Raw genomic sequence first — 22,755 nt, 5'->3', positions numbered from 1 at the left:
GCGCGGGGCGATGGGCTGGGGGCCGGGGACATTGCTCAAGCACCGCGCGCCGGAGCAGCACACGTGACTCCGCGTGGGACTCGTGGAGGTGCTGGGTGGATGTGGCGGGAGCCCCGTGCCGTGGCACACCCTCCGCCGTGTCCCAGCCCTGCTCCCCACGGAGCTTTCCTCAGGAGCCGCTTCCCAGGCCAGCCGGAAGGTGAGCACAGAGCGAGCCGGTCAGGGTTTAAACCCCATGAACAGATTCGGAGCCGCTCCTCGTTGCTCTGACTGGGCAGGGGACGTGGAGGGGGACGTTGCAAGGTGTCTTTGCGGCGCACTGAATTGCACCCCCACGTGCACCCTCGTCTGTGGGCCGAGCGCTTCCCCGGGTCCCTGTCCCCGTCCGTGCGGGGCACCGACCGGCGGGAGAACTGTCAGAGCCTCTCCGCCTGGCTCGGGGCTCCTGCTCTAGACTCTCTCCGGCACAATTAAAACCACCATCAGAACCTCGCCGTAACAAATCGCTTGATTTTCTAGGTCAGCTCTGCCGGTTAGGGTGACACCAGGCACTGAAAGCTGGCAGTTTATTTCAGCGTTTACTCAGTATGTTTTGCTCCAAAGCGACTTAAAATGCATTAGTGTCACAGGGCGGGAGCCGCTCGGCGTCTCAGTCGTGTCTTTCTGTCACTTGTCCTATTGTCTGGGGAAATGCTTTTAGCAAAGGCAGCAGCTGACTCGCTCATCATATTTTCTCCCTGATTTTTTTTATTTATTTTTTTTCTGGGGGCTGGGAATCGATTATAAACATCACTTCAGAGGGCTATGTCGCTGCCAGGGTTGATGGTGGTAAATGGTGGGTGGGCGCCGTGCTCAGCCCTCTCGCTGCCCAGCGGGGACGGGGGGTGGGAGCGGGAGCGTCCGGCGGTGCCGGGGCTCTGGACGTGCCGTGGCCAAGGGAAGAGCCGCTCTGCGCTGCGCTCCCCAACACCCAGGGTCTCGGTTTGGCAGCGTGGAGGCGGCCGGCGTTAGCGGAGCTGGGAGGATGCTGCACAACCACCCCATCGCCCTCCCTCCCCAAAATGCACCGTGGAGGGGGGTGCATGGGTCGGGACAGACCCCGCTGGGACCTGGCTGCAGGTAACCCCGGCCAGCCGGGAACACGGGCGTGGGTTTTCCGGGGCTGCAGCAGTGTTGCAGCTGTAGGATAAAAACTTGGATTTTGGTTATAAAATCTGGCCAGTGGTCGTGGCAGACTCCGGATCCCCTGGGTGAGGTACTGGTGGCATCTGGCTTCCCTGTGCTGCCCCAAACTGGGCACCGGTTTGACTTTCTCGTGCATGCGCGTGTGTTTGTGCACGCACGTGTGGTTTGTGTTTGTGGTCTGTGGAGGGAGCAGGGCAGGGCTCCGTGTCCTTTACTGAACACAATTGTAAATGGACAAGGGCAATGAGAAAAGCCCGAAATAAATCACTGGAAGTAAACACTCTGCAGTTTTGGCTGCCTTTGCGTGAAGATGAACGTGGAAAGCCGGTCCTGTAACAAGGCAGAGCCAAATGCCACCTGCCCGTGCCATCTCCCCAGCGTGAGCCCTCTTGCCCATCAGAGCGGCACCGGGGCTGGTCGCAAGTGAATGTCGGCACGGACCAGCAGCAGCGAAAGCCCCCGTGCCACCGCCAGCCTTTGCACGCCCGTGTCCAAGGCCTTCCCCAGCTGCAGGGCGCTCCAGATGCTCCTGCCCCGCGCCCAGGGGTTCCCGCGGGTGGAGAAGACCTGAGGCTCGCGTGGCTCAGTGCCCGTGGGCGTCGAACCCCCCATCGCCCAGCGGCTCCAACAAGACCGGGTCTGTGCGATGCTCCGAGCGGCTCAGCGGGGACCCCTTCCCCTGCCCTGCGTGGGCTCGAGGGCCGCTCCGCTCCCCTCTCCCAGCTGGTTAAAGCCACGGGGCTGACTGTTTCCCAGTGCGGACCAGCTTCCAGACTGGTGGGTGAGGTGGGGAACCTGCCGTGGACCAGGAGGAAACCTAACGCTTACAATTCCTAAACTTGTCTTGAACGCCCAGTCTTGATGCTATCTTCAAACAGGAATGGAGAAATTCGTGTTTAATTCAGCTGCTTGTTTGATATTTGGAGAAAAAGGAAAATCGAGAAGTTGTTGCTCATCGTGCGCATAACTAAACAAAATATGAACATCAGTGCCGTGTTATTCAGCTCCTGTGCTTGGGCACCAAATGTATTTATTTTGCATCTGGTCACTGGCAGGTAAATGGGGTGCAGTCGCTGAGCTGCCGGAGAGGGTTTCATCCTGGCGGGGTACTTTGCCAGCTCAGGCCAGGAAAGGCTCGGCCGCTGTCCCACGGTGACCGTGTCCGTGCATTCTCCATCTCCGGTCCTGCCCTCCCCGGGAGAGCCGGTTTCCATCACCTGGGCGACCCGGCCCCTTCGTCTCACCGAGCACCAAGGACGTTTGCCCAAGGACACGGTGGTGTTGCCTTTTTATCTCCTTGCTCACTTCTCTTCCAGTTGTAGAAAATCAACTACTCAGTATTGAAGGCCAGAAGGTGAATGTTTGGGGAAATTATGAGCATGTTATAACGCAATTAAAACCCACCCCTTATAATTGCCGTAAATTATATATACCTACAGAATAGCCAGCTGGTGTAATCAAAGCTTCTAGTGCGTTTTATTTGTTTCAGCAAATCAAACAGGAGGAAATGGTTCCATCTGCATTTTCACGTGCTGCACAAGGGTTTGCAGCCGCCGGAGGTGCCTCGCTAAGGAAGCCCTGCGGAACCAGGGAGCAGCGCGGGGGGGGGGGTGCTCGCTGCTCGAGCCGTCATTAGGGCGAGCAAAACCACTGCCGACTGCTTCAGCATCGCTGCAGCATCAGCGCCCGCTTAACGAGCGGCTCAGGGGCAGGTTTCGTGCGTGTTTATGGATGGGAGGAGTGACGCTGTCCCCTGGAAAACTGGGGATGCTGCAAATGCGTTTTGGACTCGTGTGCTTCAAAGGGTGTATCTCCAGCTCATCTCCCTCCCCGCCCTCCATCAACAGCCCTGGAACATTAAAGCAGATCGGCTGCAATTTCAAAGCTGCGACTTCAGTGCAGCCGAGTTGGTGATGAGGAAGATAATTAGCAAGTTAAATGTTCAATGCTTTCGTCAAATTATGTTTAATAATATTGAGCTATAAGGAAAGTGGGTGGCAGGAACTGTTAGCAGCTGGCTTTTTCATTATCGATACAGCGTTGTTGTGCAAAGCACTTTCCACTTAATGAAGGCACCCTGGGTTTCATTTCATTTTTAAAGCCTGTTTCTGTGCTCTGCTTCACCTGCCGTTGGCTAGCAATTTGCAGGATCGCAAGCAGGTTCAGAGTATTTTAGGAGCCGGTGGTCTTTCAGGAATGAACGCTTTGCCTGTGCTTCAGGACTATGATTCAAGTTCTCTTGGCTAACCAGCCCCCAAATTATCTGTGTGTGCAGAGAAGGGCCCTGTTTATGGGTCTGCTGGAGCCTTGATGAAAGCCTCGGACTGCAGTTTCTAGCTGAGGATGAATAAAACACCGCAGGGATCCTCTTCCAGCCCTGAAGTTTAAAATATTAATAGGATATCATTCTCCCGACAAGTGTTGCAACAGGTAGCGAGCACTTTGTTATAAAACATTTCCTCTTAGTGGAGCCACGTATTTGAATGGAAATGCGGTGTCACTTAAATTATTGATATCCAAAAAAATACCAGTCCACTGTGTGTCCACAGGTATCGAAATCTTTTCAAACAGGCTCTTTCTCCGCACTCCGCTGGATCCTGCTCTGCTCCATGAATTTTGCAGCCGGCGGGTGCCAAAACATCCCCGGGGATCGCTCCCAGCAGCGAAAGGCAGCGTGGCCGGGGAGCGGGGAAGGGAGATGCGGGGACCCCCAACCTTCCCCCGGGGCCTCTCCTCTCGGGTACCAGCAGAGGATGAGGAGGGCAGAGCGGGGATGGGGACGGGGACTAAGGGCGAGTCGTTCGGAGCGGGCAGGCTGGCCCTTGGAGCAGAACGGCTCTTTACGCTCCTGTGAAAAGGTGGGACGTGGCGGGGGGGAGCGGCCAAACTGGGCCGGGTTCAGCCGGGGCGAGCTGTCCCCGTGGCTCGGTCCGGAGCTGCCACGTCGTCCTCCCTGCCCGTGCCTGCCTTGCTCTGGCAGAGGTGCTTTGCAAAGGAGAGAAATCCCGCTCTGATGCTTCAGCAGGCTCTTGTTTGGCCTCCTCGCCACGAGCAAAACAAAACTGATGACAAAAATAGCCGGGCTGGCTTCTTTCCTGGTAGAAAAGCAGGGAGCGGCACGTTTAGTCTCTCCCGCCTTGTCAGAGGGTTCAGCAGCAGCGAGTGGTTTGAGAACGTTTCTGAGAAACTTAGATACTCCTGATGTTTTTCCGGCTGCCCGTAAAGTTTTCCAGGGAAGGCAGGAGAAACTCAGCTTTGCTGCAGGAACACAACCCACCCCGGCTTCTCCAGGCATCTCCGGGGAGCAGCAGCCAAGGGCAGACCCACGCTGTCCCCTCCGGCTGGTGACCTGCTCGGGGCTCCCCCGGCTCGGGCCGAGCACTCGCACGACCCAGCGTGGGCAGGAGCAGCCCGGAAACCCAAGAGCCTTTGCCCAACGTGACTCAGGGTGTTGCTCCCTCAGGCGCCGTGCTGGGTGGCAAGTGGTCTCGGTTGCTAATGGGGGAAGGGGGACGGTCCTCTGGCTTTGCTGATCTTTTTGGGTTTTTTCTCTTTCTCCCCTCCTCTTTCTGGACCCACAGCAAACCCTGGAGACGAATCTGACCAACCTGGTTAAACGCAACAGTGAACTGGAAAACCAGATGGCCAAGCTGATACAGATCTGCCAGCAAGTGGAGGTTGGTGAGAGCAATCGGGGGACCGGGGGGGCGATGGGGAAGGTGCACTGGGACCCTCCCGGCTCGAGCGACGGGATGCATGGGATTGCTCCCGTGTCCGTCTGCTGGGGGCTGCCCAGGGAGCGTGCGGTGGGAAGCGTCGCTGACGCCGAGGGGCTAGTGGGAGGCTTTGTTGAGGCCGAATTGTTTTGGAGAGTTTAGTCCCAAAGGATGGAGGATGCGGGGTGGGTTCCCAGGGGTCTGTAGGGTCTGGAGGAGACGGTGGCACGACTGGGAGTCACTGGGAAAGGACACGGGCTGCTGGGCCGGCTCAGGAAGGGAGGACCTGCTGTCGGCTCTGCGCACGGGGGCGGAGGGTGCTTTTGGTGGAAGCCCGGGTGACGCCGAGCGTGCACACACAGCTCAGCTCTCAGGGAGGGGGGAAGCAGAGCTGCCCCTCTCATAGCTGCCTCAGGTGCGGTTTTCCCAGCAGCTCCTGTTTCCTTCGGTGCGCGGTGGGGCTCGGGGGGGCTGAGTACGGCACAGCCTCGCCTGCAGCTGGAAGGCATTAGTGGGAGTTTGCTTTGGATGCTCAGTGTGCTGTAGCCCGCACCCTGTCTTCAAAGGCCGGGGCATCTCCAGCTGCGCTCCCAGAAACAACAAATCCGTTTGACCATGATGCCTCCGTGCTTCAGATTCCCTGTGGAACTCTGGGCTCGTTACACCTCCTCTTTCTTGTCTAGGGGTGCTGTTAAAGTAAATTAGTTATCCAAGCGCTTTGCAAATGTTATCAAAGCGATGAGCACTCCGGGAAAGCTCGGAAGGAAATTGCTAGTTGTGCCTGCAGAGCGGCGTGGAGCGGCCACGACCGGGGCAGGACCAGCCCGAGGAGGGAGTTGTGGTCACATAACTGCAGCTGGTATCAAACCTGCATCTGCCCAGGCAGGCGTGGGAGCTGTCGCAGTGGTCCTTCTCAGCTCCGGGGTGCTTCTACTGTGATAATTGTATTTGAACCCTTTCCTCTTGGGAGGGGAGAGGGTGGCACCCCACCACGCTGGGCTGCGCTGAGCAAAAGTCCCCTCCAGAGCCTGATGGAGAGGAGGAGGGAAGCAATGGGTGTCTGCAGGGGCTGGCAAGGACGCAGTGTAAAGTCCCCACAGCCGCTAGCAAGCGTTTAACGGGTGGGGTGTGCTCTCACCAGGGCTGTCTCGAGCTGTTGGCTCCGCTCCTGGGATGGGGCTCTGCTACAGCCAAAGCACAGCTCTTCCCTGAGCCGCTCAAACGCTCCGTGACCTGAATGTGGAGGTGGAGGGTCCCAGACAAGGAGGACCAGAAGGGATCGTCCCCCATGGGTGCCTGTCCCGAGGTGCATCGTGACGATGGCCGTCCCACCCAGTCCTGAATGTGCAACGGAGACGCTGCCTCTTCCCGTGGCATCTGGCATCTCGTGCTCCTCCGTGCCGGGAAGCTTTCACCAAGTCCAACTTGGAACTTCCCTGCCGCAGTTTCAGCCTGTAACTCTCTGCCCCGTCCTCCCACTGTGGACACAGGGAGAAAGTTATTTTGCTCATCCCTCCAGCAGCCTGTAACATACAGCCCATCCTCCCTTCTCTTTTTTTGGGGGCTGAAATAGTTTTGTTATTGGGGGTTTTTTCCTCCATATTTCTTCACAGCACTGTGCTCGGTTTCTCTACAACGCAGACTGTCCCTGTTTTGTGCACGCTTTCTTGGAGATGCGGTGCTCTGAACTGGTACGGTTCCCAGCCAGGGCAATGCTCTGCTCCTCTTCCAGTGCTCTGAGGAGAGAGGGAAGGGTTATTTTGGCTGTCTCCAGGCTGTAATCCCATTTCTGTGTCCCAGGGCAGTGGCCGCAATTTTCACACCCGTGTCTCCCAGGCGGTTTTGGATCCATCCCCCCTGCGACCCTCTCGGCAGGCTGCTGTTCTCTGCGCTGGTCCTCACTGAACCTCACGCTGCTCGGTCGGGCTGTTTTCCTCATCTCTCTCATTTGTTCTGGGTTCAGGGCCGGCCTCGCTGTGCCCGCGTAGGCAGTGACTTGTCCCCAGCCCCTCGGTGCGGGTGGGGACGTTGTCTCCGTGCCTGTCGCGACAGCAGCTTCCCCTTGCAGGGCAAGGCTGGTCCCAGCCTTTCTGCCAGTTTGCGGTGGCTGCTCTTCTCCTCGCTTTCCAAAGACGCGTACTCTGCCCCCCTGCATCCGTCCTGCTGTCGGAGATGGCGATCGCAATCGCTCCTGCCCGAGCCCTGAATTCTGCAGCAGAATAGCAACGTTCAGGCTTAAGCCAGCAGCAAGCGGGAAAGGCTTTGTGTAGGGGATTACAGCAAGCGTCGAGGAAGAGAGGAGATCACCTTTAATCCCGCTGAAGAAAGGGACTCCGCTGACCTTGCTGCTTTGACCACTTGATCTACAAAACTCTTTGTGTTCCCAGAGTGTAATCAGGCATCTTTTGTTTGCATCGCCAGGGAAGTGTTTGTGCGAGCTGTGCGCAGGCAGAGCCTGTGCCGGCAGACTGACGCTGCTCTTGGCTGCGGCTCCCGAGTCAGGAGTTCATAAGCGATGCCCTCCCGTGGAAAACGTTCGAGAGGAAGGTGGCGGTTAATACCTTACTGGTGTTTCAAAGTACACGTACCAATTAATAAGAAATTAATTTGCAGCTTTGTTTACTGAAGTGATACATGGAGAGAGGCTGTTGCAATTAGTTTCCTCTTAATGGGCTATTGATTTTTCGGTTGCTAAATTAAGCACCGGTTCCTTGAACCAGCACCTTTCCAGAGAATAAAGACATGAGGCTGCTGCGGGGATTGCTGACGTGGATTCGGGGGGAGTTTGCCAGCGCCTGAGCAAACGTGACGGTGGTTTGCTTCGCCCTTGGTCACTCCAGCCCTTACGGGGGGGATGCAAGCCCTGCGGCTTCCCACGCGACTGCCCCGAGCTGCCTCGTGGGCCGAGCAGCCGGCGGGGATGCGGGGATGCGGGCATGCTGCGTGTGCTGACCGGAGTCGTTTGCCCGTGGCGAAGCACGCGGGATGCGTTTGCTCGGGGAGCTGCAGCTTGTTCTTCACCATCTGCATCTCGGAAAGCAACTGGGGCTCTCAGGCCGGGAAGGTGCTTCCTAACCCCCACGCTTCCTGCAGGCAGCATCCGCGTTTTGTCCTTTGCTCGCTGAAAAGGTCCTTGTTGCTGCCCTGGTGATCTGGAGAGTGCAAAGCCCCTTCCTGAGAGTGCCAGCGGTGCCGCGTGTGCTGCCAGCTGCAAGTCACCGTCGGGCGCAGCCGGTGTGCGAGGAGGAAGGAGCTGAGACGTGCTCTGAGTTTCCACACCGAAATAAGGAGCAGAAAAATCACACCTGGGTTTTGCAGCACTGCTGACCTTCCCGAGCGTGGCTGCGCCGATGCTCCTGCGTTGCTCGCCTTGTCCTGCTTCTCTCCCTGCCAGTGCGTCGTGGTGGGGAGGGGGATTTTTGGCTCTGCAGCAGGAATGGCTTTTGTCAGAGGTGTCTCCTTGGGCTGCCTCTTCCCCCAGGGGTAAGCGTGTTTGCAGTGCCTGTGGTGAAACAGATAGCAAGAGGATGTCTTGCTGGCAGAGGAGGAGCCAGAAGGCCCTTGCAGAGCCCTGGTGACAGTCGCCAGCACTCACTGCTCTTACAGGTCACGCTTTGACTCCGAGACCCCACCAGGGATGGGGCAGGGATGCATCTGGATGTGCCAGGATGACGGGATGTCTTCCCAAACCACTTCCTCCTCTGAATCCAGCTCCAGCATCTTAATGAGCTGACCTGTGATGAATTGAAAGCTATTTGGGATTTCTTTCTGATTCTGGAAGTTTCAGACCTCTAAGCTGTCATTTTCTACATAGTTTAGGAGTTTTCAGCTTTGCCAGTTGTTCTGCTTAAAGTAACAGTTGAAATACATTTCTCAGCCTTACTAAACATGCAGTCCTGCCCTTCAGAGGCACCTTTTCAGAGAGCACATTAAAGTGTGAAGCAGAAAATATCTCTGCGGCTCTACGCTTCCCCGTGAGTCTGATTGCAGGGGACTTTGCTGTCGAGCTGTTTGTGGACAGGGCACGGAGGCAGACACGTGTGATCCCCACATACTCCGTCCATCAGGGCAGGTTCAACGTGGGTCCCACGTTGTGCCCAGGAAGCTGTGCCACCAGCACCCCGAGGTGCAGCGGGAGGCACTCCAGAGGAGAGCGTCGCAAGCGTCCCCAAGCCACCGAGCCCACGCTGCCCGTTGGCGTTGCACGGAGCGACTGCCTCCGGTATGGTGCGTGGGAGAGGTGTGAGCTAAAGAGAGCAGGTAACCACCCTGGAAAGGAGCTGAGTTTGTAAAGTGGCGGGTGGGCAGCAGAGATGGTCCCCACCCCGATGTCCCAGCGGGGAGGCGCTGCCCGTGTCGCTGCGCTGCGCGGTGGGATGGTGGCCCTCTGCGCCATGGCAGCGGCCTCGGTGCAAACCGGTGCGTGTCCCCTGAGGCACGGCTGCCTCGCTACGTGGTCAAAACCCTGTTGATGGTTTTGGGGGTGACAGCGCTGTGGGGGTGGGTTCCTGCTGCCTGGGTGTGGAGGAGGAGCTTTTTCTGCGTGAATCACGCCTCAGGCTGAGATGATGTTCCCCATCCCTCCACCAGCCGCAGCGCCAGCTCTTTCCAGAATTGAGTTTTACCATTTGCTTTTTATTGTAGGGCTGGATTGTCCCTTTGTGTGTCTAAACGCTCTCCCCCCCAGCCCGCCTTTCCTACAGTCATAGCACCCGCTGAGTCTCCCCCCGCAAATGCAGCATTTACCTGGGATCTAGTTCATCCTCACAGAGCGCTTTGGCCAGTATCTAACCGTGCCTGAGCCAGCAGAGCTGTGTCGGTCTGAAATCCCACCTCCGTGCTCTGCTGGCACTTTGGGGCTGGGACCCTGGCCTCGAAAACGCTCCTTTCTGGACAGGAGGCAGCTGGGCAAAGGGGCTGCAGCGGCCGCTGCGGCTTCGTCTGCCTTCGGTCTCCAGAGCGTGAACGCTGGCTGAGCTGCAGGTCTCGTGCCCTGGGTAGGTTTTCAGATTGAGGATTTAATTAACCAGGAGCCCAGGATCTGTGCTTGGCTTGCCGGGCTGGAGGGGAGCGCGGCACTTGCTAAAGGACACCCCCCCCCCCTTTGTAGTTTTTGCAGTCCTGGCGCCCGGGGCTCCCTCCTGCCAGCAACAGCAAGCACTGCCGCTGCAAACAGCCCCGATTTTGTGCTCCCGGGAATGCGGGTGATGGCCATCCCTGTCTGCGCTCGTGCCTCGAGGGGCGAGTGGGCTGCCAGCGTCCCCTGCGACCGTCCGGGTTGCAAGGCAGCACAGATTGCTGCAGGCTCCAGCCCTGGGTCTGACTTCCCCCCTCTGCTACCTTGCAGCAGATTTGGAAGATTATCTGCTGTTTTTTCCCAGTGGAGTCACCTTTGCAGACCATCAGCTGTCTCCCACTTCAGTGTTGCATAATCTGCTGGCCAGGTTTAAAAAAAGATCTTGTCTCAAATATGTTTAACTCTGGGTTGCCTTCAGACTTCTCCACAGTTTCGCATAGCTTTGAGAGTACAAAATGAAGAAAAACCTATTTGTGTCCTCTGGTACGCTGTTTAGTTCGATGGGGCTCAAGTCCCCTTCTGTAAAGCGGATCCCCCCTTTCCTCTCCATCCCCCCGCGGATGCTGATCTTTCCTGGAGACAGAGGACTGAAACCTCTGCCTGTGCTTTCACTTTGCTCTTTGCATGCCTGCCTTTCAGCTTTAACGTAAAAAAAAAAAAAAAAAGTCTATGTAATTGAAGCTTGAAAAGGAGGTCCAGCAGGGATTAATTAGCCTAAATTAAGCAGGACACATGCAGCCTTTTTTGTAGAAACAAGCCACTGTTTCCTTCTGGGGCTGACACCGTGCTCACCTCCACCCGTTCGAGGGGCAGGTTGGGACCCCCCGTGTCCCCCGCTCGCTGACCCCCTGCTGCCTGCATCCTGATCATCCCGTCTCTCCGAAGGACACACGCTCCACCTCCCTGCCAGCAGCACCAGCTCGGCTTTAGCCGGGGGAGCTGCAGTTCGGACCAGTCCTCCAGCACCTCGGTCCTGACCGCCCTGGGGAGGGCTCCTGCTCTCTGTCACCAGGCTCCTGGCAGAGCCCGGCTGGGCACAGCGGTGACGTCCGTGCAGAAGGACTGCCGGCCTTGGGAGATCTGTGAAGGAGGAATCATCAATGCACGTCCTCCTTGGGCTTCTGTGCTCTTCTTTGAAGTCTTATGGGACAAGTCTGCCATCGTGTCCTCCTGCCTTCTCTCGCTGTCCCCCACCCTTGTCTCATCCAGGGAACGTGGCTCTGTAGCCCGGCGTAGTGAGCGTTTACTGGTCCTTTCTCCAAGGGTGAGAAGGCCATCTGGAGTAGCATCTTCCAGAGCAAAGCTTCAGAATCGGTCGCTCAAGAGTCCAAACCAAATAGAGGAGCAGCAGCATGTGCTGGTCTCCAGGATCTGCCCCTTCGTGACCGAGGAGCTGGAGTGTCTCCTTGCTGCTTTCCCCAAAGGCACGTTGAGAGCCGTGCAGCGTGCTGGTAATGCCCTGCCTGGCTGGTGGGTATCTGCTGGTCAGCAGGGCAGGGAGGGCACATGCGATCTCCCTGTGGTCATGTTTTGGTAGACGCTAAGTAGCAAAATTATCAGCTTGGCCAACTGTCCACATGGCAGAGTCCACAAGGAGACCAGACCTGGTCTGGAAGAGGCCAGATCGTGTCCAAAGGTGGCTTGCAATGGTCACACCTGAAGGTGCCTTTTGGGAACCTCTGTCCAGTCTGATTGTGTCCTCTTCAGTCCACCACTGGGACTGACTCAGGTGCCCAGGTCTACACGAGGTCTCCTCATCTCTGGGCTCAAGTCCCTCCTCTCGGTGCGGCGATTCGGGAGGGCAGGGTGGGAGGAAGAACTGGTTGTGCCGTGTAGTGAGTTGTGTTTCTTTGTCACTGAACCGTAAAGACCAGGAATGAGGTTAGAGAGGGAGGAACACCAGCAGCAGCCTGGAAGATGGCTGTGACCGTGAACGTGCTGTTTGATGCTCACTCGTTACTCCGCTGGGGACCGGCCCAGCCGAAGCTGCGTGTCTCGTCCTGGGAGCCGTGGTCAGGAGGGGATGGCGTAGGGAGGAGATTATGGGTTTGAGCATCACCAGGCTCCTCTCCTCGTGAGCCCAGAGCAAAATCCATTAGGGGACGGTGCCCCAGTTTAGAAAGCGAACCGCAAGCGCAGTAGGAGATTTGCCTTGAGAAAGCTGAAAGATTTATTGTGGTCTGGGCAGTCATCCTGCCAAACCTTTACGCTCTGAAGAAATGGGGCTTTTTAGAGCAGCAGGTGCTGCCAGCAGCATCTGGTACTTTTTTAGGTTTTCTAGGGGGAAGAAGATGGCTATTTGTAAAAGGCTTTGCTCAAAGAGCGGCTCCCGAGGAGCGCTCCGTGGCCACCGGGCCCTGTGTTGTGGCTGCAAAGAAGGGTAATGGAGGCGTCCGTGGAGCCGGGGGCTGCCCGCCGGGTTGGCAGCACCGGCGTGGTGTGCCCAGCCGCTGCCCAGCTTCCCTGCTCGTGGGCTGCAAGCCACCTCCGAGGAGGTGCCGGGGCCCCTGGAGTATCTTGGCCCTGCCAAGAGCATCCTGCAGCACCGGGAGGGGGAAGAGTTTTGCTCCGCGGGGCCCTGCAGCACGCTGCAGAGCTCGGGGCCGCAGCCCGGCACGGTGAGCGGCCGGAGCAGGGTGGGGGTGGCTCCACCAGCCCAGCTTTGCCCGTAGTTGTCGCTGCCTTGAGCTGGTTCAGCCCTCTCATTAAGATCCCACGCAGCGTTTCCCGATGTGCCCTTCGCAGCCGTGCAGCCCCCCGCGGGCTCTGCCCGCTCTCCCTCCCTCTGCCCGCGCCGAGCCGTTGCTTTCGGTCTCGTTTCTGCAGATGCTTTGAAGTCACGGCCACCCTTGCTCTTCCAAGCAGGGTGCTCTCATTAATTTTTAAACTTCTTCTTGCTTTAACTAGCACACGGGCACTGCCTCGGTGCGGGCGCGTGAGAGCGCTGTGCGTTTTGCTCGGGAGGAGAGGCCAGCGAAGCTCGCTGCTTCTGCAAGAAGCCTGTGCTGCTCAACGCACCGGGCAGGACAACCACAGCCGAGGGCAGGATGGGGGGTCACTTGCAGCCGCGGCTGTGCGGAGCACCCCAAAACGTACAGCCTGCCCCAGGGAAGGGAAACGGAGAGATCCCTGAGCACCCCTGTGCGGAGCTGGCGCGGGCCGGCGCTGGGTGTCAGCCTGGCCGGTGGTGCCCAGGCTTTGTTGGAAAGCGATGCGGCCGTGGCCGCGGGGTGCGGCACCCCGGCAGGGCTGCGCCAGGCCGTGTGGCAGTGGCCGTGGGGGCTCGCTGCTCCCGGGCTGCCACCTCCCCGCAGCCCCTGGGGCCGGGGCAGAACCCGGTGGAGCCTGTGCCCCGCAAGCCACCCAGCACGGCTCCGTCACCCAGCGCTGGCCCTGGGCGTGCAGCAAGGAGGGCTTCACACCCTTCCCCAGCCTTTTTCCTTCCTCCGGCTGCAGTGGCAATGGGTGCAGGCGAGCCAGCCCGCTTCTGTCTGCGTCGCAGGGCTGTTATCTCCTGCCCGGCTCAGCCGCTGGCAGCCGGCAGAGCCAGGGCCCAGCATGGAGGGTATATATGGCATCTCTCCCGGTCTGAGCTGGGGGAGCTGCGGGGCTGCCGGGCTCGGGGACGAGCGTGTCCCTCCTAACGGCGCGTGCTTTCGCTGTTCCTGGCCAGGTGAACACGGCCATGCATGAGGCCAAGCTGATGGAGGAGTGTGATGAGCTCATGGAGATCATCCGCCAGCGCAAGCAGGTCATCGCTGTCAAGATCAAGGAGACGAAGGTAAGGAGGGCCGGCTCGTGCGTCCGCGGTCTGAGCGTTCCCTCCTGCCCCCGGGGGGGGTGGCTGCTGCAGGGTCTGTCCTTCCCCTCGGGGCACAGCCCAGCACAGGGGCTGCTAGTGGCGTGCGTGGCCTTGCCCGTGAAGGGAAGGCTTTGGGCAGCCATCGGTGCACACAGCTTCGCCTCTCTGCCGCCCCAAACGTGTGCGAGTCCGGGTGTCCCTCGCTGCGGCCGTCCCCGGGGCTCCTCCACCAAGGACAAGGCGCATGCTTGACACGGCCGGAGGAGGCAAGATGTGTTGATTAGGATGACAAATTGGTGCAGTTGCTTGGATCAGTCCAGACAGCTTCCTCAGGGCTTTCCCGACACTGCAGTGCTAATATAATAATGTAGAATTAATATTGAAGGGCCAGCCGAGCCCTGCGCTGCAGATAAAGGAGAGGCTCCACACTCCGCACTGCAGCATAGCCATAGGTGAGCTGGGTTCTCGCCCTTTCCTTTGGGGGGTGTCTGGACCCTTCCTCCAGCGGTTCCAGGTGTTCTGGCTTTTCCCGGTGGTTTCTGTGCGATGGGGAGAGGCTGGAGGGGTCGGCTGTAGCTCTGAGCGGTGCCCACGGGAGTTTACAGTGCACGTGCACGAGCCCTTTGCCTTTCTTACTGGGCTGGAACGTGCATAAGGGTCCAGCTCTGCATCCGTCACGATGGTGCCGATAGCGAAGCCAGGGAGCAGCATCGCCCTGGATACGGATTTTTTTGCAGGCAAAGGTTTGGCAGCACCACGTGTGTATGCAAGAGAGCCACCCGGCACGCCGCTCGGACACCCTCGGCAGGAGTGGAAGCTTTAAAATGCCTGCTTGTATCCCAGGCGCTTCAGGGAACATATTTTATGTAACGGTGCCTTCTGCTGGTCCATCTGTCTGTCTGCCTCTCGCCTCCCACCCTCTCCCCCTAACATCTTTTGACCGTGTTGTCCAGTTTCAGCCGTACTTGGCAGGGAGCTGGAAGGCTCAAAGATGTGATTTTCCTGCAAATTGGCAGCTGGGTAGAGGAGAGGGGCCCTGATTAGTGCCCAAAACCAGCAGCAGCAGCAGCACTCAGCTGCTTATAAATTGCCAGGGTAGGAGCAGCACGCCTGTGCCCGTGCAGCTGCAAACCCAGCACCGCACCAGTGGGAGATGGATCTGGGGACGGCGGGACTGGCAGTACCGGGGAGGGGACTGGCTTTGCTTTCCAAAGTTACCTGAAAACTGGAACAAGCCTCTTTGCTGGTGAAATCGGGCCGGAGACGGAAACGCGCGGGTTTGCAGCGCTGCAATGCCCCTGTGTAGCCCCCCGTGCTGCTGGCTGTGCGGAGGCTGGGCAGGTTTCCTCCACCGCTTTCGAGACCTCTGAGCAACGATTTCCAAGTGTGAGAGGGAAGCAGCCTTTCCGAGGAGCCGCAGACATTGGAGAGTTTAAAAAGCTCCAAACACAAAAGAAAGGAGGAAGCGCTGGAGACTGCAGCTGGTTTGAAGCGCTCCGACAGTGGAGTGAGAAATACTGCTTTCCTGCTGAATTGTCATTTCATTTTCCATTTGTTCTGGGCGGCTTTTCCTGACAAATGGCCTGACGGATGCATGGAGCAGCCTGATTGCACAGCGTTGGAAAGAACGGCAGCCCCGGGCCTGAGAAGGAAAGTCTATGGAGGCAAAAGTGCCGAGGCAGTGGTTTGTGTGCAGCCGGCGTGCCGTCCTGGGAGGAACCGGCGGCTCTGTCCCAGGGCTGCTTTGGTAGCTGCGGGATGGAGCTCCTCTGCAAGGCAGCCAGAGAGATGGCAGGAACGGAGCAGCAGCCTGACGTTTGTGCTTGGTCACGGGTGGGAGCGAGGGATGCCCAGCGAGGGTGTCCGGAGGATGACGCCCGCCATGCTCCCGGACAATCCACCTTTGCCGTAAGGAAACCGTGCCCAGCCTTTAGGTGTCTCTTATTCCAGTAATCCTAAAAAAAAAGCTCTGCCCGGATGCATCACACGCATCTTTGGAAACCCCCCAGAGATTAGATACTGAGGAACCCATGGGCAGCTCCAAGCTGGGCTTGTACCTTGCAGGGCTCGGGTTCGTGCTCTGCCGGGGCTCGATACCACCGCCCGTGGGACTGGGCAGCTCCCCGTGGCGAACGTGGCACCGAGGCGGTGGGGATACGTGGGAAGGACCCGGGAGGCAACGAAAGTCGTCAGGGAGGATGCGAGTGGAGGAGCAGGAGGGAAGCAGGCAGCTGGGCTGCCCTGAAGAGCTCTCTGCCACGGCGCAGATCCGGCCGGCGGGTGCCAGCACCCACGTCGCCTGCTCGGGCGCTGCAGGTGCCGGTGTCAGAGCCCAGCCCGGCTGGCCGCAGGCCACGGCATCTGCATCTCCTTTTCCCTTGGCCACAGCGGAGGCTTTGCCTGGGATTAATGCTGCAGGCTGCGGTTGTTGCAGGGACGTGGCCGAGGAGAGCTGGGTCTGGACACGCCAGCAGCTCCTGGGAGCGATGGTGGCAAGGGCAGGGGCTCTCCCTGCCTGACGCTGACAGCTCACCGGGTCCTCCCTCAAAACAAAAGTCATCTTATTTCTCTTCCTTATTCTCCTTTTGATAATTTTTTTCTGACAAGTCCGGCCATAAAATGAACCATCTATCGGCCCATTAAGCCCCAGCAGGAGAGTCGCTTCCTTGTGCAAATAGCCGTGACACGTCGTCACCTCCCAGGTTTAACCTGAGCTTCCTTGCTGCTTGCCTGCAGCCGGCACGAGGCTGGCTCCGGGCAGCAAATCTCACGGGATGGGTGCCAGGGTCTGGCTGGTGTTTCTGCCGATGGATGGAGCAGGCAGGTGCCAAGGGCGTCCTCACCTCTGATGGGCGATGTCCTGTCACCCAGTGGGTGCTTCCCAAGGGATGCCGCACCTTTGCAGAGCTCGTGGTGCTGGCTGGAGGGTGCCAAGTGTCCTCACCTTGCTGGTGATTCTCCCCGAGGTCCCGTCCTGCTGCAGCCCAGCGTGCTGCTCCGTGGCCGGTGCCGGGGTGGGTGCAGCCGGGTGGGTGCCACGCTGGTGCCACGGGGCTCTGCCGGCTGGCACCCAGCCATGGCGCAGGGTGCAACCATAGGTATGTGGGGGGAGCGCAAAGTCACGGCTCTTTCTTGGCTTGGGGTGCTCAGAGCTCATCTGTTGGCTTTTCACCCTTGGTCTTGTCTGTTTTGAGCTGCTGCGGAGGTGCCAGGGGCTGTGGACGGACGCCCGCAGCCGTGCCAGGGGAGCAGGGTCCTGCTGTCGGCTGGGGGATTAGCACGCTCCTGAATTGTAAATGCACTGACAGTGCTGACACCTCAGAAGGGCAGCTCGAGCAGTGTCACGTCACCTCCGGGAGCTCCTGCTCTTGCTTCCTGGCGGATTTTCAAACCGCAGACGGGCAGGTGGATTGACAGCGTGCTGCAGGGCAGCGGCGGCGAGCGAGGAGCTCTGGGAGCCGCTGTCACGGCGGCTTCGTGAGGCTTGCAAGTGTCCCACTCCCTCGTTAAAAAAAGGAAATAAGGAAATAATCCGAAGGCGTGCAGACAAGCAGCACAATGCGCTGGCTGCTCCCTTCGGAGGTGGGCTGGGAGAGCTGCGGGTGGTCGCATGGAGCAGAGAGGACACGGCTAAATCTCTGCCGTTGCATTCTCGCAGGATGAGTCCTGCACGATGCTTGGTTGCAAGTGTCTGCTAAATAAGCAAGAGGAAACGGTGTTTCTCTGGTTGGTGCCACAGGCACGTTCCTGGAGCACCACTCGTTTCATTTTAAGATAAATTTGTGTGATGCCGTTCAGGAGAGCCTCGTATGGGACACGGCTGCAGGGCACAGGACGGAGGTGGGATTTATCATTTCACAATCTCCTGTTTAAAGTGCTCCCAGCCCACCTTCATCTGCTGAAATTTGCTTTCCTGTCCCCTGGGTGTCTGTGGGGTCCTCGGCTGCAGATGCACGCAGGAACAGGGCAGTGGGAATTTATCTTTCATTAGCAAGTGCCTCGTTGCCCCTCTGAGATGCTTTTGCAGATACAGAATTACTTCCAGCTTGGCTGTCAATGTAATTCCCAGGGTGCTGATTCGCCTCCTTTCTTCTGCATCTTTGCTGGATCCAATGTAGGACCCCGGACTGCTCCTCCCGAATCAAAACATTGTCTCCGGCACAGGCAAAGCATCAGCCAGCCAGAGCAATGGTACAGCGGGTTTTAAATACATGGCATTGACCTCAGCCAGCTCCAGGCTTTCCTGAGCTCCCAGCTTAAACAGGAGAACCACCCCAAAATCTGCATCGGCTCCTCTGTAACCTCCTCCTCCCTCCGACCTGCTCTGCTCCTGGCTCACATCTGAGTTTTCCCATTTCCAGCATGAAGCTGTCCGGTCTCTGACAAGTCCCCATCACTTCGGGGTTTCCAGCCCTTTGCCTCCCGCTCGGTGCCGTCCGCGCTCTTCGGGAGACGAAGGGATGCTGCAGGGTCTGAGCCCCAGGGCGACCGAATTTTACCTGGGTGCAGTCTGACAGGAAGTCAGTGCCGGGGTGGCTGCACACGTGTGTGTGTGTGTGTGTGTGTGTGTGTGTTTTTTCACGTGGAGACAGGAGGGAGAGAAGTGCGATTATGTTGTTGTCAGAGCCGTAGCCCTTAATTCAGTAGACCCTGCGGAAATAGGACCATCGCGGTCCCTGGAGTCCTTTCACGTCTCCTGTGGAATGGGGACGGACGGGGTTTCCTCTGTGCTTCTCAGGCTGCGTGCTGGCTCCTGAGCACCTGTGCTTCCCTCTGCTCCTCCCGCAGGTGATGAAGCTGCGGAAGCTGGCCCAGCAGGTCGCTAACTGCCGGCAGTGTCTCGAGCGCTCGACGGTCCTCATCAACCAGGCAGAGCACATCCTGAAGGAGAACGACCACGCGCGGTTCCTGCAGACAGCCAGGAACGTGGCCGAGAGGTGGGCTGGCACGCCTGGCTCGGCACGCCGATGGGATGTCGCCGGAGTCGTCCCCTGGTCACAGCTCCCTGCCCAGGGACGCCCTGTCCTCCCCCCTGCAGCCTTCCAGCCCTCAAATAAACCCGTCGGGGCTGTCAGCGGTTCCCGTCCCTCGCAGGACGGGAGTTGCATGGCAGGTCCTAAGGAAGCCGAACATCTGCTACGGGGGCAAACAACGTTCCCAGGGCGGGAGGGTGGTGGAAACGCCAATCTGAAGGGAGCTCAGGGGGCAGCCGGGTCTGGGACCCCCCCAAGGATGGAGCACCCCCACCTCTCTAGGGACCTGTTCCCAGGCTGGGCCACCCTCCTGGGGCAGAGCAGTGGTTAGTAGGTGCAAGCTGTTTTCCCGATGGTGCGTAACGTCACCACGGGGCTGCTTGCACCCTTTTAATCCCCCCCGCCTCGCCGCTGCTGGGCGTCGGGAGCAGTGTGCACCCTGATGCGTATTGATGGGCTCATCTTTTCTTCCAGGGTCGCCATGGCAACTGCATCCTCTCAAGTTCTGATACCAGATATCAATTTTAATGACGCCTTTGAAAACTTTGCTTTAGATTTTTCCAGAGAGAAGAAGCTGCTGGAGGGGCTGGATTATCTAACTGGTGAGTGCCCAGGCACGCTCCCCCCGCCTGCGCCCCACGTCTTCCCCGCAGCCCTCCTCCCCTGCGGCCCGCCGAGGGCTGGCTGGCGTGTTTTAAAGCAAACTGGGTTGCCACTCGTTCTGACCGGTAAAAAGTGCCCAGTTGGCTGCGGCAGAGCAGAGGCCGTGCTGTCACCGTGTCCCCGTCCTCCTGTTGCACTCTGCCTCTCCCAGGGGCCGGGTGGAAGGGTTCAGAAAGCAGGTCAGAAATGATGGTCTCCATGACCCGGGGAGGAGGCTGATGCTCTTAAGGATCCGAGAAGGTGGATTACAGAGAGGGAACAGCGAATTAACCGATTATCGTACTTCTAATGCATGGCGCGCTTTAGCATTTCCCTTTTGCTGCCCTTTTTGTGGGTCTCCTGGTGCTAAATTATGAACTGCTGTGGGCAGAGACCTTGCTGGGCCTCTTGGCACTGCCTTGATGCCCGTGGCACAGGCTGAACGCTGCTCTCGGCCTCGTCCGGGGCGATGCGGGCGCTGACCGTGCCATGTGCTGCAGAACCAGGGGCAGGGACGAAAGCTCCGGAGAGGCGAGGATGTCGTTACTCACCCAAATCCGATTTGCTTCGTCGTGAAACAGATCAGCTTTCAATGAAAGATTAACAAAACCCACGTGTCCAGAACAGTTTGGGGACAAAATACTGATTCCTCAGCCAGTGCCGAGAAATAGGTGGATTTTGAAGTGGCTCCTCAGCTTGTTTCGGGGTGGGGGTGTCAGACCTGGCGGAGGCAGCAGCGAGAACCCCTCGTTCTGGCACGCCTGAAAGCACGCTGTCCCCTGGATACGTTGGTATCACACTAAAACCTTTAGTTAAGTGGGAAACACAATGACAGATAAAATGAGACAGTTTGTGTCGAGACACTCTGCTCCCCACCTCTATCATTAAGGGACCAAAAAAAGTCCGAGGTACGCTAAGAAAGGAGAGCGCAGACTGACCGCAGTGTGTTACCTGTGATCTCCCGCAGCGCCCAACCCACCGTCTGTCCGCGAGGAGCTTTGCACGGCCTCCCACGACACCATCACCGTCCACTGGATCTCGGAGGACGAGTTCAGCGTCAGCTCCTACGAGCTGCAGTACACCATCTTCACCGGCCAAGCCAACTTCATCAGTAAGTCGCTGCGCACCGGCTCGGTTTGGGGGACTGTGGTCCGGTTCGGGAAGAAAAGGGCTCTTGGGGAGGATCAGCAGGTTTAAAGGCTGGGAATTAAGGGAGGAAACCACAACGAAGGATCCTCTGAGGACACCGCTCAGGGCTGTAATCAAAATGTTAGAGTCGTAGAACCGTAGTTTGTCCGACCTGAAGTCGCGCCTTGGAAGAGCACAGCATCCCCGCAGCGCGGCTCGCGCAAGGAGGTTTTATTCCTGGTTTTCCTTGGTAGCACGTGCTGTTGTAGGAAATGCTGACAAAAAGCCTCAGAGCTCAGGACTTCTCGGGCCGCTGTTAGTTTATCTCCCCGGTCAGGAAGACATCGGTGCTGGAAGCGCGGTGTCGCAGCACAGGAAGGCTGTTAAGTGCACTTTGAAATATGCAGGAAGCTGCCAGGGAAAGTTACCGCTTGTGACTTTGAAAGCTGATAAAACTCGCATCCCCAGCCTTTGCCCTCGTTTTGGAAAACAGGATGATTTATTTCCTCCTGGTCGGAGGTTAGCTGTGGGTACCCGGTGCCAGAGCAGCCCGATCCCCCTGCCCAGCTCCGCTCTCCTCCCCCAGCCGCAGTGCGTTGTCTGCGCCGCTTTGTGCTTCCCTAGAGCCCTGGCGAGCTCAGCACCTCCCGGGCTCCAGCCTCCGCCTCCCCAGCGCTCGCCAGCTGAGGGAGAAACGCAGACCATGCCGGAATGGCCGGTGGTTCGGGTGGGCAGGGACACCTGAAGGTCTTTGCCCCAGCTCTGCGTACGCCGGGCTGACTTACAGCCCAGTCAGGTTGCTCAGGGCTTGCTTGAGCACCGGCAGTCTCCGAGGATGGAGAGTCCCCAGCTCACGGGGTGCTTCCCCACCCTCCGACAGAAGGATTTTTTCCTTATCTGCCCAGGGTTTCCCCCGCTGCAACCTGCGCCTGTGCCCCTCGGGGAAGGGTCTGGCTCCCGCCTCTCCCCGCAGGGCGCTTTGGGCGCATGGCTGGGGGTCCGTCGAGGGGCTCAGGCATTGGCCACCCCGCCACCCTCGGGGGCCGCGTGGGCTCGCAGAGGCGTTGGGAGGGCTACGGGAGCCACGGCAAGGGCAGCGCCGGAGGAGAGCCCGGAGGGGCACGCGTCAGGAACGTCCTCCTTGGCCGTCTTGGGGAGCTCTTCGCAGGAGGAGTAAGGAAATCATCAGTTAATATCTCAGAGGAGAAAAATGAGTAATATATTGTCACTTGAAATGACACAGTCAGGTCTGGGTGATGAGAGCGTTTGAGTCCTGGCTGAACTCACCCATGAAGAGACGCTGGAAATGGCGCGTTAGGGCTCGCCTGGCCGGAGCACGAGAGGCTTCCCGTGAAAGGAAATACCTTTCCTAAGAGCACACAGTTGGCCTGTGGAAACCTTCCCCATCACGCTCTCTTTAAAGCCAAGAGCTAAGCAGGGGTCGGACATTTTTATGGATGACGAAAGCTGCAATAAAAAGGATTTTTTTCAGCTTTGGCAAGGATAAAAGCCCTCAGTCTTCAAGGCCAACCCCTTCTTGATTGTTTTGGGAAAGAAACCTGCTTGGGAGGCCAAGTCATTCCCAGGCTGTCGTCTCTCAGCCACCTTGTCCTTTCTGACGAAGGATCCGAAGCTGGTCCCTGTCCGCAGGGAGATCACGCTTACCCGTGCCTGGCTGAACGCCGTGCTCTGATGAAAGCAGCTCTGCCTGTAGGATGCAATCGGTACCACTTCTGTTCTAGTTCCTACTTCAAATAACATCGTACCGCTCCCCTAGGCCGTTTCCACGTGTATTTTAAACCAAATCCAGACTGACACCAACTGCAACCTGCCCTTGTCCTCCGGCTGAGCGAGCCACTGGAGATAAACACGCACCCCGGTGCAAGCCGCAAAAGAGGAGGTGTGGAGCGTTTTCCAGGCTCCCGCCTTCCAGCCGTGCACACGTACGCTGGCGATAGGAGGCTACGAGCCCTGCTCCAGTCGCCCTTGATTCACAACCCGCTCCTCACGCATCGTCCTGCTTTCGCCTCCAGACCCGCTGGATCCGAGCAGCCTCCGGCTGCTGCTTCTGAGCTTCCTCCTTGTTCTTCTGTCGGTTTAAAGCAACAGCCCCGTGTCGTCCCACCTTCCGTACAACGCTCTGTTTTCAGTACGTGCTGGGCGCTGCGGCACAAACCGCTGCAGCGTTAGGGCTCAGTGCCTCCAGGGTCTTTGGGCTCCTCTCGATTTCCA

At 58.4% G+C, this 22,755-nt stretch overlaps 2 protein-coding genes across 6 annotated transcripts in view; one reads left to right on the top strand and one right to left on the bottom strand.

The window, feature by feature from the left end:
• TSC22D3 (TSC22 domain family member 3) overlaps window positions 1–22,755 on the bottom strand; it is a 430,696-nt gene that overhangs the window by 152,381 nt on the left and 255,560 nt on the right. The gene's annotated exons all lie outside the window — the stretch shown is intronic.
• MID2 (midline 2) overlaps window positions 1–22,755 on the top strand; it is a 98,668-nt gene that overhangs the window by 64,327 nt on the left and 11,586 nt on the right. For 2 of the 5 annotated variants that reach the window (XM_075763824.1, XM_075763823.1), the window contains exons 3-7: window positions 4,767–4,862; window positions 13,652–13,759; window positions 18,569–18,717; window positions 19,228–19,355; window positions 20,363–20,506. In XM_075763824.1, coding sequence (XP_075619939.1) covers window positions 4,767–4,862; window positions 13,652–13,759; window positions 18,569–18,717; window positions 19,228–19,355; window positions 20,363–20,506 — 625 coding nt within the window. The remainder of the gene's footprint in view (window positions 1–4,766; window positions 4,863–13,651; window positions 13,760–18,568; window positions 18,718–19,227; window positions 19,356–20,362; window positions 20,507–22,755) is intronic. The other 3 variants (XM_075763825.1, XM_075763826.1, XM_075763827.1) reach the window with 3 other exon arrangements.

Source organism: Balearica regulorum, chromosome 11, assembly GCF_011004875.1.
Source record: "Balearica regulorum gibbericeps isolate bBalReg1 chromosome 11, bBalReg1.pri, whole genome shotgun sequence".
In the NCBI taxonomy this organism is placed as follows: domain Eukaryota; kingdom Metazoa; phylum Chordata; class Aves; order Gruiformes; family Gruidae; genus Balearica; species Balearica regulorum.
This window is presented reverse-complemented; position numbering and strand designations above follow the sequence as displayed.